General features: G+C 36.0%; 1 protein-coding gene across 3 annotated transcripts; it reads right to left on the reverse strand.

Annotated features, from left to right (window-relative positions):
• Nucleotides 1–54: 54 nt before the first annotated feature.
• On the reverse strand, nucleotides 55–7,750 carry LOC117635578 (GPI ethanolamine phosphate transferase 3). 3 transcript variants are annotated; one of them, XM_034369886.1, is made up of 20 exons: nucleotides 7,193–7,746; nucleotides 7,079–7,113; nucleotides 6,873–6,994; nucleotides 6,527–6,616; nucleotides 6,280–6,399; nucleotides 6,105–6,188; nucleotides 5,943–6,020; nucleotides 5,442–5,567; nucleotides 5,270–5,359; nucleotides 4,808–4,843; nucleotides 4,656–4,711; nucleotides 3,740–3,884; nucleotides 2,638–3,082; nucleotides 2,426–2,517; nucleotides 1,707–2,256; nucleotides 1,320–1,455; nucleotides 1,067–1,108; nucleotides 664–820; nucleotides 464–547; nucleotides 55–375 (listed from the first exon to the last, which is right to left on the reverse strand). In XM_034369886.1, the coding sequence occupies exons 1-20, from the start codon at nucleotides 7,453–7,455 to the stop codon at nucleotides 235–237; spliced, it is 2,892 nt and encodes a 963-aa protein (XP_034225777.1). In that variant the 5' UTR covers nucleotides 7,456–7,746; the 3' UTR covers nucleotides 55–234. The 3 variants fall into 3 exon arrangements, with proteins under 3 accessions (XP_034225777.1, XP_034225794.1, XP_034225785.1); XM_034369903.1 differs by lacking the exons at nucleotides 55–375; nucleotides 464–547; nucleotides 1,320–1,455 and having other exon boundaries at nucleotides 678–820; nucleotides 7,193–7,750; XM_034369894.1 differs by lacking the exons at nucleotides 55–375; nucleotides 464–547; nucleotides 664–820 and having other exon boundaries at nucleotides 1,086–1,108; nucleotides 1,249–1,455; nucleotides 7,193–7,749.
• Nucleotides 7,751–16,138: the final 8,388 nt, after the last annotated feature.

Raw genomic sequence — 16,138 nt, forward strand, 5'->3', positions numbered from 1 at the left:
GCGCTTGACCTTCTGAACCAATATGCTGTTTATTAAATCTCGACAAACAAGAGCTTCAATCAGGTTGGCTGTAAATATTACACAATATTCCTTTCTAATAATGCCAGCATTTGGTTGTGAAGTTACAGCAAAATTTTCGATGCAGATTTCAACTTTACCTCACATGAATTTGCTACAATATTATTCAATAACAAATGCAGACAAAATTTTGGAGTTGATTACATGTAGGGTTTTTTATTTTTTGGTAGACACATCTTGTAGGGCATCGTCTTCTACTTGACTGAAATAGTAATGTGAGGCCAAACAAACGAGTATATCTGTGAGGATCAGACCCGCCACATCAAAAACAAACTTGGGAGCAAATAAACCCCATACCTGCAATTTAAACATGTGTTATGGGTTTTATCTCTGCAAAAATTGTTGTGGAAACAATAATAAAGTTGTGTTAGAAAAACGGATTTACCATTAAATGCCGCCTATGCATCGTAACACATATTATGGTGGCTGTGACTGAAGTTGCCATGATGAGCCCATAAATCATGTACACCTAAGACATCAACAATATCAACAACGACCAATTAACTTTCAAAAGGATCCCTTTTACAAGAACAAAGATTACAACAATTGTCAAACATATGATCTATACGCACAGAAAAAACTTACCAGAGATAGTCGCATAAGTATGAACTTCTTCCCTTTCTCGCTCTGACCCAGGCGTGTGACAAGAAATGGAACTCCAAATATTGGAAGGATGAGAGAAAAACCAAATGTGTCCATTGTAAGAAGGATTGCTTGGGGAACTAGGAGGAACTCTTCAAACCTGAAAATAATATGGGGTTTTTAATAATCTTCATCTACAAGGCAATGGATATAAGTCCTAGAATGTGAACAGTAACAAGGGCAAAAGTGGGAGCCAATCACTACCGAATCCTGAGCTTACAAAAGATAAAGGTCTAAGTGAGTGCTGACACATGTTGAACATGACTAGTGTGTGGGCTTCCTCAGTCCCTTGGATGTTAAAAAAAGTTAATAACTATATAAATGAGAGCGGATGCCCATGACTCACCCAGTAAATGCAGCACCATATCGGAGGCCATCAAAAGCACACCTGAAGAAAAGTTTGTTTTTGGGTTATGAAACATAAGAGCCCAAAAGATGAGAAAACAAATTTATTACAGAAAGGTTCAACTCTAGATAAAAATGAAACTACTACTTTTTGTAGGAACAAAACCAAAGGGATTACAGAACCTAACACAAAATGTGCTGAAAAGAGAAATCAGAAAACATGAAAGCCTCAAAGTGGGAAACAAACAACAAACCAATGACCAGTGCAGAAAAACAGGCACACAGCAAAAAGGCTCCACTGTGTTACAGGAACAGGATCAAGCATCCTATTCCAATTGCCTCCATCTTTGACATCCAGTTCTATGTTATCCAGCCTCATTATGCAATAGCCTGTCAAAAGGTAGAACAGACTTCTTACATATACCAAAAGTTTCAGAAAAAGAGCACAAATTATTTTTAAAAACCTAACAAGTAATCCAATGAAACAACTTCTATGACTGAACAAATATCAAAATTTAAATAAAACAAGTCCTGTAGAAGGGTGAATGCAAAGTCTTGCATTCATGCAGAAAGAGAGTTTATTGGCCAAAAAGATTCCATTCATTAGAAAACTAAAGCACCAAAAATGTAAATACACGCACCTCCAATTATGAATGCTAAAGCAACCCAGGGCCCCTGTTTTCCCAACAGAATAATGATTGTTGAGCTCCATGCAGAAAACATGGCGACTGTTTTAATATACAAGAGATTGCTGTGATCTGAGGATTTCCTTTTACTGAACAGCTGATTAAATGTCAGTAATAACAATTGTCCAAATCCAATGGCATATATTAGTCTAGGAATATAACTTCTTCCAGTGCCTTTAAGCACCCAAGCTAGATTCAATCTGTCACTTTCTGAAGCCCAATGCACTGCTATTAGCATATAACTTAAATTAGTTCCCATGATAATATACTTCCAAATACCCTTTGAAGAGCTTCTAGTAATGGCCTCACGCAGCAAGAATGCCAATAAAATCAGGGCAACTACTGGTAAAGCTTCAGCAACAAAATTCCAAATTGGAAACCCTGCAGCAATCCTGAGCATCCACGAAGGATATGCATTCATAAATTCAGAACTAGGAGCCTGCTTGGACAATCCAACTTCAATAGTAAATCTGCAAATGGTGATCAGAAGAAGGAAAACAAATGCCTGCAATTATATCAGTGAAAAATGATCATTACAAGAAACCATATTTCTATTTTTCTGTCAGTTACACCATGACATATTTCTTCATATAAAACAGTATATTCGCAATATTTAATGAAGGGGTCTCGGTGGGGGAACAATTATAGAAACCTGAGGTAAATAAACAACTTACTTCTAATATCATCTTCTTCTTCATGATTGAATATCGCATCTTAACTAGTGCAGTTGTAGCCAAAAGAAAGCATGCCACTTTTCCTTCTTCCACTGCTCTCAAAGTTCCCATCAAAGAAAAAAGAAGAAAAAAAGAAAAAGTTAATTTCCCAATGTAAGCATTAACCATGGATTATGTGCATCATACAGAAATGAACAGTACCTATTACTTACAGATGAAACTATTCGAGAGGAAGCTGCATGCACGTATGACCACCATAAAACAAGAAAAAATCAACCCAAAGGAAATCCCAGAATCTCCAGATGAAGTAAAAGAAAAACCATATTGCTCCTTCACTTTCTTAATTGCAAGGAAGTGGATAAGAAGTGATATCAACATAATGCCAAGTCCAGTACCCATCATCTTTAAATTAAACTCAGTCCATTTGGAGCGGGCAAGTTCAGCAACACTTGCTAGGAATTCAGAATACAAATCAATTTGCCTCCTTAGAGCAGGCAATAACTCATTGTGGCTTTCCTTTTTATGTAACAGCAACTTCTGTGTAGCATGTGACCATTTTTCCTCTGCTTTAGCATACATGCTTGCTATGCGCAACAAGTCTTCATTGGAAAATCCAATAACAGATGAAGCTGAATAAATATCTATATATCTTTTTACCTAAACAAGAAGAATCCAACTGTTATTTAAAATAAATGATACCGGAGGGTCAAAATTTTTTTTTGAAACAAAAGGTTGCAAAACAAATGTATGCTGACAAGTCATATCTTTTTGGAGAGCTACAATGCCCATCTCCAATTCTGAGTCTAGAAAATCATAGAGTCAAATGTGCTTCATTTTGTTGAGCATATTCTAATGAATTTTGATGTCATGTCATCTGACAGGTTCTTATACTATTTCTGGATGCCCATCAAATGATGAGCTTTCTCTTTCTCAAAATAAAACTGTCAAAACAGCTGCTTTATATTCTGATAAACATGCTGTTGGCGTGATATATTAGGTTTAGGGTTTATTATTATTTAATATAGTTGACTTTGTATACTTTGTACATCTTATAAATACCTCAGAATGAGAAGAATAAAAGAATTCGATTCATTCAGATTTCTAGACATGCCACTAATCTAGTCAAAGTGATACTCACTATCTCTCCTCCCTTGAGAGGGCCGGGTGGTCAGAGGGTTCGGCAGTAAAAGGGCAACCCATTTACTGCGTAACCTAATACAACCCGTGAAGTGGTTCGTCAAAAAAGGATCACTCATCCATTCCTCAAAGAATTAATGAAGTACATTGACATAATATAAACTAAAAAGTAAATACCTGCCAAGAATTGGTGCAGAGTACATTGGCATAATTCAGCATCCATTCTTCCAACTTTGACTTATTTTGGTAATTTCCCGCACTGTCTTCAAAATGCCATGTTCCAGCCCCTAAAGCATATAGCTGCGGATTAACACGCCCAATACTGAAAAGAAAACCAATGTCGTAAGTGATATTACTTGCATACAAATTCTTAGAACAACAAAAAGCTAAAGACATGAAACAGCGGTACAGATGTGAACCGTCCACAATACATTGACTATTGTGAGACCTACATAAAAAATTTGGAAATGCAGGAAGCCAACATATGCTCCAGGATATGTAGACTGGAAAAATTATCAGAGTCCATAGACATTAGAAATAAAGTTTTTAAGCACGTTAAGCTTGTGAAGAAAAACACGAGATATTGACAATTGGACACAGTGAATGGCTGCATTTTTAGTGTACAATGCTCTAACAAACCGAGTACCATGTTAACAATCCAAAACAAAACCATATAAATCAACCATATGATCATTTGATTTCCTAAAAAGACACTAACAAAAACCAATTTGTATGCCATCTTGCGTATTCATTGACTCGGTAAGGTTTGCTACACTGACATGTTTATCTAATAAATTGCTTTATGGTCTTTTCAAGTTTAAAAATGAGCAATCTGGTTGAATACTGTCCTGCGTGTAAGCACTGACTCAAATAAAAGGCACCAAGTTGACTTCCTGGGCACTGTTTTACATAACAATCCTGAGGCTAAATAAATGTTTCATTTCATTTTCACCAAAAGTACAGAGTTGCCCATGGTATTATAGAGTTTAGGGAAGAATAAGGAGCTGAGGCAGTTATTTCATGATCAACATAATCAATAAGTAATGAAATGTATAATGGCGAAACTTATATTGACAGGATGCTTACACTACACCTTCCAAAAGGAAAGGGGATACCAAGCAGCGCCGATACCGTCACTGCAAAGTCAAGCTGCAGAGAGTGACTTGGACTAAGGATGGGTGTTTGTAAATATATCATAAATTACATCGAGTAAGATGAAGAAAAAAAATGTTAACTCATTCTAACCTGCTGGATGGAACTGAAGCAAATATTCCTCCTTCCCTAAAACCGTACAACAAATAATTAATCAGAAGAAAACAAATTGGCTTATGACTCATAATAACCTAATTAAAAATGACATTTCAACAAAGATACTTTCTTCTTTAAAATTCTTCAACGAAAATATCTTCTATAAAATTCTTCAACGAAGATTACTTCTATCAAACATCTGGAAGACAAACTAGTTCTGTTGACATATTTAATCAAGTTTTATTCGCCACTATAATATGAAAACTATTTTTTGTGAATTTAAATATCTCACAGTCCAACCAATTTAAATGTTTCTTTTTTCTGTTTCAAGGAAATAAAACTGACCCTCCACTGAAGTAGAAAAGGATGGCAAAGGGAGCAACTAATTCAAAGTTAGAAGATCTCCATGTAATGTATAAGCCACAAGCATATATGCGTACTTTGAGAGAGAGGCAGTACCAAATCTAGTCCACAAGATGAAGTATCAAACTCTGATGGTAAGGGAGATGGGGGATTCTTAAAGCTCACAGCAAAAATTGATGTCTCAACCTGCATTGTGTTTAAGTTAGCATTAGCGAACATAATATGAAAACCCTTTAAAAACAATATACGTCTTATACATGTAATATACCTCTTCAGCACTCCCCCCACCATGATCTCCATTTATGGTCTGCCCATGATCACCCATCACAAGTAGAAGAGTATTCTCATGTAGTCCCCCAGGTGCAGACTGGCTCTCCAGTGCTTCAACTACTTTCTAAAGCAAACTGATCAGTTTGTTGAGGAAATTAGGGAAGGATAGATAAAAAAAGCTAGACCTATAGCACATTTTGGGTGAACATGACGCTAAGTAGAAAGGGTAACACCCAAACTTATGTTCCTATAACAATATCTTGCATGTCAACGGCCTATTGGGAAAGTAAAACCAACGTCGAAAGAAATACGAAGGAAACAAACCTGACTATTCAATTTCAATTTTCAAAACAATGACAAAAACAGGGTAGTTTATCACATGGACCCAAAGTAACAACCCAATTAGTAAGTGAACAAGAATTAGGAATCCATCGAAACAGAAAGTCCAATAAAGAATACCTTCTATGTGCAATTTCCATAAGTAAGTTTGAGGGTTTACCTGCAAGATGCTATTGTATTGCTCCAACTTTTCTATCATTTGCACAGAATCAACCCCAAAAATGTGCCCAGCATGATCCTGAGCCAAAAAGAAACCAAAATCAAGGAAACAAAAATATCCAAGTGTATTCATCACTGCACAAATCAAGGAAACAAACCATACCACACCAAGAAAGTGTGCAATAAGAACATCCCAATCTTCTTGGTGCAAGAATGGAAGAAGGTGCTCAATGCAACCGTTGTCCACCTGGAACAGTAAGACAAATTACTTTTAGCCATCTTTATATGCAACGCGCATTCAAGGAAATGTTACTAAAAGTTTAGCATATAAGGCATACCGTATCAAGATCTCTAACATTAAAAGAGGGATAAGGAAACGATTTTTCAAAATGATTTGGAAACAACTGCATCCATGTATCATCCCCCATCATCACAACTCGCTTTCCATTTTTAGCCAACTGCAAGTTGGTCCACATTTCAAATTTATGACAATAAGAAGTTATATAACTTGAAAAAAAGGAAATACAACACATGACATGATGCAAGTAAAGGGGTGGGGACGGGGACAGATACAGATAGAGCAACCTGATGTATCAAGTTATCTTCAACTATTGCTGGAGCACCAAAGCTGTTCCCAACATCAATAAAAGTCGGCAGTCCACCGGTTGTCAAGCCCTAGAAAATATTGCAAAGGAAGAAATTGATGAAGTTAAAAAACTCATCCTTGACATAAAGCTGGCAAGCAGGCTCTAATTTCACTGAAGTTGGAATATCAAAGCATACTGTGAGACTAGAAAAAGCAAACCCAAATGTAATGAGCAGAAATTATAATTCATAGAAGCAATAAACTAAAAGTGGTGCATGAAGCATTCTACAGAGCAGCCATGTTGAAGCTAGCATTAGAATTCAGAACAAGGAAGTGATAAGCAACCTTCAAACGCTGCAAACTTGTCGTAGGTGGATCAGCAATGGCTTTGAAAATCCGAGCAGATGATGCATTTTTAGCTGCCAGGTCTTGTACAAACTGTAATTTGTCCATCCATGGCTTTGATTCTACAACATATGATTTATTATACATTCGAATTTATAAACGTAAATGTATTTGCAGGCACTGAGTTGTGAGGTGAGAATGCTAACCTTGAAAAAAAGTACTGGGAGCTACAAAATCAAACCTGAGAGAAAGAAGATTAACAGAATGAGATGCCCACATGCTTGTCTTGGATAAAATTTGATATAATGGAAATGGGTTACCTGAGAGCATCAAAAACGATGATGACAAGGCGGCCAATAGCAGGTTTGCTCCAACAACGCTGCTGATTCTGATCGACGGTGTCGTTTTGGTTCTGGTTTTGGTTTTCGTTGACGCTGAAGGAGCAAGGGGATTGCAAAACGTCGGAGCAATTGCTGTAAAACGGAAGCTCCGTTCGAGTGAGCAGAAAGCCTCGGGTGAAGATGACAATGGCGACAACGTGAAGCGCCATGATCACCCAGTGAACCCATATTCGTTTTCCCATCTTACAAGTAATTACACGAAGAAGAAGAAGTAGAAGAAACGAAGACTGGTTACTGTGTTTCTTCAAAAGGAACAACCGTGGGCCGCCAATTTCAGGCAAATCTTATGAGATCCTCCATTTGAGGTGAGTGATCAATCACCGTGCCTTGATGTCTTTGATTCACTGGGCTTTCACTGGTCTTCAAATGTAGGTAGCCATTAATTTTCCCCAACTCCCGCAACTTCTTTCTTACGAGTCAGAGTAGACTATCGAGTTACCTATTTTTTGGTCAATGTGCCCCTGCCGTCTAAATCCAATTCGCCAGTGTGTTCCCTAATTGTTTCGTTTAACAATTGGCTTACGAGTTAACCCTTAGCCCTTTAATTCCCACCCCAATGCACAATTAGGCCTCATCATTTGGCTCATGGGCCGATGGGGGCCTGCCCGACCCATCGAAAAAAAGCCTAACCCAATCTGTTATGGGCTTTAAGATGGCCTGGCCCACTTTGGGCGGGGCTAGACTTGGACTTGGGTGTCTGAAGCTCGGCCCGTTAGGTCCGCATGCATAAATAATTATGTATACAGTTCCGATCTCTTGGACTACAGGAGTCCAAGATATTGTGGCCATCCACCGTTGGATATTAATCCAATGGTTCAAAAAGGTTTCTTAAAAGGAGTGCAAGAGTGAGTGAATCGTTGAATTTACATCCAACGGTGAGTGACCACAAATCTCTTGGATCCCTGTAGTCCAAGAGATCGGGACTGATTATGTATAAATAAGAGTTTAGGCTTATGATTATATCACTTAAATCACATATATAATTTGTTTCATTTCATTTACTTTTCTTTACTCATTCCTAGTTTATAATTGGATGATTAGCACATTAATTTGTGTCAATTATTAATTCAACAATTATATATATAAGATGAACAACATATCACATCACCAAATATAATCATATCACGAAACATAATCGTACCACCAAATATAATCATGCTTTTCTTGAACACATCACCAAATATTTGCATATTTATTCATACCATCCTTTAAAAAAATATTTCTTTGATACTTATTATTTTTTAAAATTATTTCTTAAAACGTATTACGATCTAATTATGTAATAACCTAAAAAATAATACTTGATTTTATTTTTGTGGAAAATCTTATAAGTTGTGTGACTTTATTGGGTGTTTTATGAATTTGGTTTGATGTGAAAATATTGGAATTAAGTGAGTTTAATCTCAAATTTGGACTAAAATGCCCTTATGATTAAGTTTATGATTTTTTTTTAATGAAGTAGGGCCCATTTAGGCTTGGCCCGATGGGCTTTCTCAAGCCAGGCTCATGGGTCGGCCTTGGGCTTTGAATTTTCTAAAAAAACCAGGTTTGGCTCAGCCCTATATTTTCTCTCTCATCTTTAAAGCCTGGCAGGCCCAAGCCCATTAAATTTGGGCTGAACTAGCCCGGCCCGGCCCATTGACGAGCCCTATGCACAAGTATTTTTTATTATTTTATAAATAAAGTGTTTAATGGGTGTAGACAAAGAAATTTAAAATTTCTTTGTCTACAATGGGGTTTTGGTTACTCATTCTTACTATTTTCTTGTTATTGCGGGAAAATAGTTTCCCTATTATTATAGGATTTTGTTTTCAATTATTTATATAAAGAGTTCACTTCTCATCATCAATTACTATCAAAGCATTCTTCTCCGCATCACATACATACAATTATACCCTACAGTTTCTTTCCTTGTTCCTACGTTCTCTAGTTTTGCCTTTTCCTTGTGTTTCAAAATTAAAGTTTCATAAGAATAAGGGCTTGTTAAATATAGGTCCATACAATTTCTATTTCCTAGACATATATCTATCATTCTATAAATCTATGTGTAAAACCCAATTTCAAACTTAAATGACCAGTAGGATATAAGAGGTCGTAGTATTCCTATGTTTTTACATCCTTGCCATCAGACTTCATATTTTATTTATAATTTATTCCAAGCATTTCATTAACTGCCATAATTGTAATTAAAACTACCTATTAATAGCATATCAATCACCCCATTTCTTTTGGTTGCCATTCCCTCTAACATATGACCCCTTAAAATTGCAAATAAAAAAAATATGTAAATTACATATCCAATAATGTACATATGAAAAATATAAAAATAAATATATTCGTATAAAAATATAGGTATATTATTTACCCAAAAACAAATTAACAAAAATAGGTCAATTACTTTGTAATTGAAATTTCAGTACATTTTTCATAAATTAAAAATAGGTACACAATAATTTATAGAAAATAGGTACATTATTTAGAAGAAAAAAAATTTCATTATACTAGGTATATATTATTAGAGAAAAAAATAGGCTCATTATACTAGGTAAATTGTTTTACTAGGTACATTATTTGGAGAAAAAATAAGTTCATTAAAAAAAATATTTTAAAAACAAAACAATAAATAGATTATCAAATTATTTTTTTTTCATCTATATATATAAAGCAAAAGGCAGAGAATGGTGAAACATTCAAAATACCAAAAAATACCCTTGGTTAATGCAAACATTAAGAATTCAAATTATTAATTAAATGAGGATAATACAGTAAATTCACATTTTTCATATTTAAAAAAAGAAAAAGAAAAAGAAAAAGCAGATAATGGATCCTATTTTTAGGGAACACAACTACCCATTATCTTTTTTCATTCTAAAATAAATTTAAATTTTTTTTAAAAAAAGCCTCTTGCAGGCGCGAAAGCGCGTGCAGGGAGGCTAGTAATTATAATGTACACTATTATTCATTAAACTATAATAAAAAAGAATACTGGTCATATAATTCATAAAAAGAAAACAACATTAATTCCTAATTTTAATATTGAATTATTAATACTTTAAATAGATTACTAGTCATAATTCATAGAAGGAAAGCACCATTAATTCAAAAATAGATTACTAGTCGTAAAATATATTACTAATACTTTAATGTGGAATTTAATATTTAATTTCAAATAAGTTTCTAAATTAGTTTCTACATCCATTACAACTATTTGGAGATATTTCCAAATTGAACGGGTGTCATTAGTTACACCCCTCATAACACATTAACTTATAAATAGGGGTAGTTTTGGAATCCTAAAAATACAATAAATCAGATTTTAAGTTATATTAGGTAACTTGCTTAGTTAGATCCTAGTCATCATGTATTATTTGAAAAAATTGGTTATTTTAAATAGAAAACTAAAGGAAAGGGTTGTAGTTGATTTAAAATGAAATTTTATGGGTCTAAGTTCAATTTACTATAAGAAGGGATAATAGAAATTTATTTATACACCCATTCTTAACACTAGTGTTATAAATAAACCCTAGATCATTTAAAACCCATAGACACACCCAAAAATTGACAGATGTCCTATTAACTTATATTGTATTATGATTTTACCCTTTTAGCATGAACTATAGAGAAAAACCCATGATCGCCAGCTCACCTTCTTCAAGAAACGTGGAATCCATAAAAGCATGTGAAAAAAAAAAAAAAAAAAAACTTGGAAGCTATAAAAGTTGGCATCCCCAGAAGACCAACTGCTACTTTTTCTCAAATCTCAACCCAACTAGCTGACTTAAAAATTATTCTTTTTTATCTTTTATTTAATAACAATTACTTTGTGGATTAAAGAGGAATGAGAAGAAGAAGAAGAACATCGACCATGACGATGCGTGAGCTCATGACTGGTGGAGTAGCTTGTGTGGTTCCAGGCTCATCTTCTTCTGCCAATTCTTTCAGTGCTCTAGCCAACGCTCTTATCGGCTCTTCTTTCAAGATGTAGGTTTGTCATCTTCCTCTTCGCTCATTTCATTTTCAATTTCTCTTCTCCATTTAGAATTTTCAATCCTCAATTTCATCACTAGTGGCCTCAACGGCGTCATTTTCTCATGTTTTTGTTCGATTCATGAGCAGGAAAGGTTGAAGGAGATACCTCATCCACAACCACAGCTTTTGAGCCGTAATTTTATTCATACACTCGTGGCCACATGCTGCACCAGATCTGAGAAAAGGCTCACAAGGACGAGCTTAAGAAGAATGAAGAGACCATTTCAAGGTCAGCTGAATCATACTGGTATGAGCCGGTTTGATTATCGTCGAAATTCAAAGCTCGTTGAGCAGTTGCTTTGCCATTTTTGTGATTAATTTGAATATGTCTTTTGTTTTTTTTCCTTAGTTTTGTATTTCATTTACAAATTGCGATAAATAAATTGATTTTAAAAAATGGGGATTGCTTGCTTGCTTATTTGTGTTAGTTCTAATAGGATTTACAATATGATCTATAATTTTAGTTTTATTTTTATATGAAATATTCAAATAAGAGGCTTGGCTTCAGTACCTCTCTCTTGTATCGATAAACCACTTGTGCTGATAAAGATTGAAGGAGCATATAACAACACCACGATTGGATAAGGGCTTCTATTTTTATTCAAAGACTGAATAGGCTAATTATGTTTGGGTAATGAGCAGATGACTACAATATCATAATTGCATGCCTCCATGGACCTTTCTCCTCCCACGTAATTAGGTAAATCCCTACAATTTAGTTAAAAGATGGATGAGGAGGAGGTCATGGCTTCTTTTACTTTCGAAGAGGCAGGAATTATGTTTCGAGTAGTTCTATGACAGGGTATTAACAATGTATTTCTATGACATAGTATTAACAATATACTTCTATGACATAGTAGTATTAACAAGATAGTTCTATGACATAGTATTAACAATGTACTTCCATGACATAGTAGTATTAACAAGATAGTTCTATGATATAGTATTAACAATGTACTTCTATGACATAGTATTAACAATGTACTTCTGTTTGGCTTCTTGTTTGTTTTTGTTTTGGATGATGACTATTTTCCTTTTGGCTTGGAGGTTGGTTTGGTTGTTCTTTCTTCATCCTTTATTTGGTATATCAACATTAGAGATAGCAATATGACAGCCATTAATCAACATGATAGTAAAGTAGCAGTGTTAATACCCCATACTTAGGGATGGCAACGGGTCGGGTAGGGGCCGGGTATGACAATACCATCCCCATCCCCGCTCTTCATCCCCGCCCCCATCCCCGAACCCATCCCCGTTTATTAGGTTTCGGGGAATCCCCGTCTATTAGGTTTCGGGAATCTCCGTCCCCGTCCCCATCGGGAGACTATCCCCCATATCCGCCCTGAATCCCCGATTTTTTTTGCATAAAAAAATATTTATCATACATTTTAACATTAAGTTTCATATTAACTTATCATTTAACATATCCAAATTAACTATAAAGTTCAACTCAACTATTTAAAATCACATCAATATGAAATTCCATAGAAAATTAGGAAGAATTAGGAGAGGGAAGTTAACTTAAGGTTAAACATAAATATTATAATTATATATTTATTTATTTAAATATAAACATATATATTTTCAGGTCGGGTTCGGGGATGGAGACGCCAATACCATCCCCTCCCCATACCCGTCGAGGATTTTTCAAGTTCGAGGATCCCCGTACCCGGTACCCATTTAGACATGAAATCTCCCCCCATTAGGGTCGGGGACCCGACGGGGACCGGCCCCTACGGGGATTTTTGCCACCCCTACCCATACTGGAACTTCACAGTGATAGACATGCATTAGAAATAGGATTTCTTAGGGAACTAGCAGTGATATTACTCTATACTGGAACTTTACAATGGTAGACATGCATCAAAAATAGGATTTTATAGGAAACAATCAGTGTTATTACCATATACTGGAACTTTACAGTGATAGACGTGCATTACAAATAAGATTTCATAGGAAACAAGCAGTATTATTACTCTATACTGGAACTTTGTAGTGGTAGACATGCATTACAAATAGGATTTCATAGGAAACATGCAATGTTATTACCCTATATTGGAACTTTATAGCCATTAATCAACATGACAGTAAACTAGCGACTAAATTACTGACTATTTTATGGTCCTATGCAGTCAGTCCAATAGTGAAATCCAATATAGTTACAAGATTTTATCCTTGATTCGAATCTAAAATACTGTTATTACCCTAGACTGGAACTTTATAGCAATTAATCAACATTATAATAAAGGTTTGGTCTGTAAATGTCTTACCTTTGAAGCGTTTTCTTGTTGAAATTGTTCTCTGAAATATTGTCTTGGTTTTGTAGGTGGAGGTCAGAGTGTGGTATTTGTTTTTGAAAGTAGATGAAGCTCGGTGGTGGTTATGGAGTTTTGGTTTGGATAGACGATGAAGACGCTTTTGATAAAGACAGTGAATGAAGAGACGTTTTGCAGAGATGGTTTAATGAAGGCGCATGCTGGAAGTTAAGTTACGGTTTTCGAGATGGTAAAATGTTTGGGCTTTTTTATAAAATTGGGCTAGGGTTGTTTTGGGTTTTTTGAGTATTTTTTTTTTTCTTCTGTTGGGCTTGATAGTGGCAGTGCTGTAATTTATAGGAACTTCAACACCAATTTGTTATATAACAAATGGATTTTGGGTGTGTTTCTAAAGTGAATATGGGTTTTTTTTAAATAAATTCAACTCCTATTTTAGGTATATTAGTGAAGCTCCCTAAGAATAATTCATTATCATGTCCAGTTGTAAGTCTAATAAGAATCCCAACCGTAAGACCACGGCTGTCAGGGAATGGGCAAGTCTTCCGGTACTCGTCTTTTTTATTATGGACAAGTTATTAGAACCCATTGACCATGTTCGTTTTGCTTCCATTTGCAAAGAATGGCGTTCTATATCCAAACTCTATAATCATGAAATGCAGCGATGGCGCAACAAACAACTTCTCCCTATGCTCTTGATCAGGAACCATGACGACAACCACCAAAAAGCAGTGTACAGCATTTGTGAAGGAAGAATCTACATCAATTTTCAACTGCCAGTGCCTTTTAGCAGGAGGTGTTGTGGGCTCTAGCCATGGCTGGTTGGCCACAGTAGATGTAGATCCAACAACAGAGTAAAGACGTCCCGTGGTAGTACTCAGGAACCCTTTCACAAAAGCAAACCCCATCTTTCTCCCTCCCTTGGATATCCTTATCGCAAACTATGAAACCTCCTACCATGATTATTACGTTCGTTGACAGGACCCGCCCTGAATTTTCAAAAGCCCGAGACGAATCCTGTGGAAATTCTGACATCACCCCAATGTCGGGCCCACTTACTAAAGACCGAGACTTTCTACTAAAATTTTGGCAGAGTCTCCCCTGTTATTTGAACAATCCCAAAAATTTCAACTTGCATAAAACACATTTAATATCCCAACAGGTAGCACGCACAATATAATTTCATGTAATTCACAACTCGCCCCTTCGGTGCTCACATAAACTGAAGCGAAACCAAAAGACAAGGTCCGCACCACACTCAATAAAAGTTTAACCCACGGCTGCACCTAGGCACTACCCTAGGCTGCCACATACCCTTACTGAGGGATCAAGCCACACGTAGTTCTCTCCACTAAATCCTGAATCCAAACACATACAATACCTTTATTTATCTCTCTGTTAATCACATAATCTCCCCATACGCCGGAATATCCAATGCCATGTATGGGGTCTGTCAGCATGCCAGAAAATCCTACGCCACGTGTGACCTAACAATCATATCATCTCTCCATATGCCGGAACATCCAATGTCACGTATAGGGTCTGTCCTCACGCTGAAAAATTCTACGCCACGTGGGATCTAACAATCACATAATCTCCCCATACGCCCAAACATCCAACGCCACGTATGGGGTCTATCTCAACACTAGAAAATCCTACGCCACGTGACACCTAACAATCATAAAATCTCCCCATATGTCGGAATATCCAACGCCACGTATGGGGTCTATCAGCACGCCGAAAAATCTTACGCCACGTGTGACTTAACAATCATATGGTGGTACTTAGGGTAGTGCATATAATACTTCAAACTGACATACTCTCAATTATCTAAACTAATAATAGGGGTATTCCCAATTTAGTGATACTAGTCTATAATAGATTGCAACGTAATTTAATCAGGAAAATAATATTATTTTTAGACCAACGATCATGCACATAAACCTAAATTTCATAAAGATCCTAGAACAATTTAAATATTAATCAACGCTTGTTTTCACACAAATTCCATAAAACACTGTATTACACAACTAGAACATTATACTTTACTTATAATCAAATAATATTAATTAATGATAAGCAACAACCTCTAAGGAAAATCCTAAATCGAATCAATTTCCAATTTAACCTCAAATAACAATTAAGATTCGATAAAAAGGTTATCCTAATACCTTCCGAAGGGTGAAATTACCTCAGAAGACTCACGGTCAACTGAGGGGTCCAACTACCCCAACTTGGTCAAACGGGCCCACGGGCCCATGACCTCCAAATTCGGATCCGAAAGTTCCTATAGGTTCCACAAGGTTTAGGATACACATCCCGCAAGTTTGGTCCGAATCGGACGGTCGGATCTTTCACGATCGCACGATCGGATGGTTACTAGGAACCTAGCCTTAGGGTTGGCATTTTTGGAGTATCCAGGACTCCGTTTTACGATCCGTCAAATCCCATACGATCCCAAGAATGTCTAGATTAACATATTACAAATTTAGGACTATCCAACGGTTCAAACCTATCGAACCCGGATAATGCACAATATGCGATATCCGTTCGAGACTCAAAC

Source organism: Prunus dulcis, chromosome 1, assembly GCF_902201215.1.
Source record: "Prunus dulcis chromosome 1, ALMONDv2, whole genome shotgun sequence".
Taxonomy (NCBI): domain Eukaryota; kingdom Viridiplantae; phylum Streptophyta; class Magnoliopsida; order Rosales; family Rosaceae; genus Prunus; species Prunus dulcis.